The following is a 3767-nucleotide window of genomic DNA, read 5'->3' on the forward strand; positions in this document are numbered from 1 at the left end:
ATGTTAACTTTGTCAGTTATATGTGGGATTATTGTGTTATATGTTATATGTTACATTAGTTGTTTCTCAAACATTTTACATGTGATAGGGATGGGGGTAGGGATATTGAGAGTGTGGGCATGCGTGTTTTTTTATTACTATTATGTTTTTTTTTTTTTTGTTCTTTTTTGTTCTCTTTTCTGTTTGATTGTATCTACTCTGTTGTTCTGCTGTTCTGTTGTTTTGTACATGATCCTGAGGATCCCCATGAAAACGAGATGCTGCATCTCATGGGGTTGATCCTCTAATAAATGTTCATAAATAAATAAATAAATAAATATCTGTTTAGGGCCTGGCCCGGCGCTGTTTATGGGGTCCATAAACCGGGAGTCCAGTATACTTGTGGGGTCCCGACAGCTTTGTGTTTGAAGGGCTGTTTGAGGGTTAAGATTTGGTTGTAGGATTAAGGTTAGAATTAGGTTATGGTTAGGGTGACGGTAAGGGTTAAGGTTAGGCATTTAGTTGTGATGGTTAAGGTTAGGGTAAGGGGCTAGGGGATGCATTATGTCAATGATGGATCCCCACAACGATAGTGCCACAAACCTGTGTGTGCGTGTGTGTGTGTGTGTGTGTCTGTCTCTGTCTGTGTGTGTGTGTGTGTGTGTGGTTTAGCACCGGCAAGGCGCTACCCAGCCCACCGTACCGGAGAGGATGAAGAGGACTCCTCCGGTCAGGGCGATCTGGTCCTTGGCACGCTCAGAGGTCCGGCCAATCTTGGTGCAGCGGAGTCCCAGAACGGAGACGATGATGGAGGCAAGGCCGAGCAGCAGAGACAGGATCATCAGAGCCCGGCACACCTGCAGGTGGGCTGCAACACACACACACGCCACACACACGCCACACACACACACACACACACACACACACACACACACACACACACACACACACACACACACACACACACACACAGAGTTTGGTTTTTCCAGCTCGCAACCTGGCTGCAAATTACATTTCCTGCCGCTAGAGTGCGTCTAGATTTCTAGGCTATGTTATTGTTGAATTTTTGCAACAATTATTAAGAAAAAAAGTTTAGAAAGACAGTAGCTCCCAAGACGGCGGCCACCTGTATACGATAATGCGAGTGTCTTTATAATCTATCTTTTTAATAAACTGTCTGTACACTCACAAAGTTCTCAATGCTCTTCATCGAGACTTTGTTTTTTTTCTACCAAAAATTATTCGCGCTGGTTAGGGGGTACATGGCTTAAAAACACTGTTCAAAGGGGGAATATTTTGGAAAACAGCTTGAGAACCACTGGTCTACAGTGGACACTGTATAACAGTCCCTCCAGAAAAACGTGATTATGCATAATTCAATGCATAATCAGCCAAACTCTATATATTCACTACTAACTTATATTCCAACAATCACAATCACAATCACAAAAAAACAATCACAAAAAAACTCTGCATTTTTCTGGAAGGACTGTGTTTGTGTTCTTTAACCAACCCAAGAAAGAACAAGCTGACTTAAAGGTGCCCTGCCATACAAAACCGTTTTTAACTGCATTTTTTGAAATATGTTAGGTCCATATGTGTAGAAGAAATAAGCAGAGAAATCAGGCCAATCACAAAAGCTGGTCAGTCTGACATCATGTTGCCTGAGCTCATTACTATTCATGAGCTCGCCCAGTTGGGCTGAGTAAAGGATGCTGATAGCCAGGCTCTCATTGGCTAGCTATTAGCCAATCAGATTCAAACAGCTTAGCTTGTTGAATATTAATGAGAACTGGCACAAATCGAGCTGAGTCTTCCTGCAGGCTTTCTATACCACGCTAAAATGGCTTGAAACAAGGTAACCAAGGTTACAGAGTCCATGGTAGAACTTCAGACATCACCACAAAGTCATCAAATACGTGTGGCAGGGCCCCTTTAAATACTACATATACCTGTCCTTCCAGAAAAGTTCAAAGAAAGTTTTTTTGTGATTGTTGCAAGCAAAAATCCTTGACTACGCGGCACGTTTTCTTAAGAAATGCGATGGAATATGTGGGATGTTTATGCAATTTCATGCGATGAAATTGCGGGAACTTGCAAAAATTGAGGTTTGATGAAAAAGAGAAAAAACAGTGATTCCCCCCCTCCAACACCCTGCTTTTCTATGATGTTCACATCGCGTAATTACGTCACTTCATAACGTTCCCATGGCAACAGGGACTTTCTGCTAAGATATATGATGGGACTTTTTTGCAACGAAAATGCGGGGATTATAAAATCATGCAAGCCCCACATATTTTGTCAGCAATCAACAATTTATGCGGCGAAAGTGCGGCGTATTTGAAAAAAAGCGCCCACATTAATATGCAGACTTTGGCTGATTATGCATTGAATTATGCGATCGCATAATCATGTTTTTCTGGAGGGACTGACAAACGGGTCGTTTCATTGACACCCCCCCCCGCAGAGAATCAGCAAACACAGCATCATACAAACGCAACAGACGTGTCCTGCGTGGCTGCAGGTCTCTCACCCGGCAGGCCCAGCACCGTCTTGAACTTGCTGCACTGCACGGAGCCGAGCGACGTGGCGGCGCAGCTCATCCACAGACCCTCGAACTGCCACTGGCTGCTGCTCACCGACTCCACCTGGCTCCGCGTCTTCCACACCTGGGACGACGTGCAGCTGGACTGGAGACACCAGGACACCACGCCCAGGATCAGACCCACGACCTGCAGGCCCGGCGACATGCTGGGAGACACCAGGAGACACCGGGAGACAGCTGGAGACACCGAGAGACAAAGCAAGATGTCAAAAACACTGAAGGTCCTCTATGACTTCAAACAACTTCTAAAATTGTAACTAAAAAGCAACAAAAACATAGAATACAGTGTTCCAAAACACAGAAGCACACCTGGAGAAACCTGGAGACACCTGGGAGACACAGAGACACAGCTGGAGACACCAGGAGACACCGAGAGACACCAGGAGACAGCCGGAGACAGCTGGTGACACATCAAGATGTCAACAACACAGAAGATCCTCTATGACTTCAGACAACTTCAAAAATTGTAACTAAAAAGCAACAAAAACATAGAATGCAGTGTTCCAAAACACAGAAGCACACCTGGAGACACCTGGGAGACACAGAGACACAGCTGGAGACACCAGGAGACAGCCGGAGACACCTGGAGACACATCAAGATGTCAACAACACAGAAGATCCTCTATGACTTCAGACAACTTCAAAAATTGTAACTAAAAAGCAACAAAAACATAGAATATAGTGCATAGAAGCACACCTGGAGACACCTGGAACCATCCCTAGTCACTGTACTTTGCACTAACCTCCATCCTGTTCCACATACTGTATGTTTTGGCCCACTTGCACTCATGCTATCCTTCCTTTTTCAACTGTTAAACAGCCATTTAGTATATACTTCTTACTCTATGTATTGTTTATTTCATTTCAATGTTCATAAACAGTACAGGCCAAAAGTTTGGACACACCTTCTCATTCAATGCGTTTCCTTTTTATTTTCATGACTATTTACATTGTAGATTCTCACTGAAGGCATCAAAACTATGAATGAACACATATGGAATTATGTACTTAACCAAAAAGTGTGAAATAACTGAAAACATTATATCTTATATTTTAGATTCTTCAAAGTAGCCACCCTTTGCTTTTTTATTAATACGGGAAAAGATTCCACTAATTAACCCTGACAAGGCACACCTGTGAAGGTAAAACCATTTCAGGTGACTACCTCATGAAGCTCATTGAG

The 3767-nt window shown here is 43.5% G+C and overlaps 1 protein-coding gene across 1 annotated transcript in view; it reads right to left on the reverse strand.

The window, feature by feature from the left end:
* LOC114552970 (claudin-1) overlaps positions 1-2729 on the reverse strand; it is a 12066-nt gene extending 9337 nt beyond the window's left edge. The window contains exons 1-2 of the mRNA XM_028574065.1: positions 2513-2729; positions 683-847 (exon numbers count right to left, since the gene is read on the reverse strand). Coding sequence (XP_028429866.1) covers positions 683-847; positions 2513-2729 — 382 coding nt within the window. The remainder of the gene's footprint in view (positions 1-682; positions 848-2512) is intronic.
* Between the last annotated feature and the right edge of the window lie 1038 nt (positions 2730-3767).

This window comes from Perca flavescens, chromosome 3, assembly GCF_004354835.1.
Source record: "Perca flavescens isolate YP-PL-M2 chromosome 3, PFLA_1.0, whole genome shotgun sequence".
Taxonomy (NCBI): Eukaryota; Metazoa; Chordata; class Actinopteri; order Perciformes; family Percidae; genus Perca; species Perca flavescens.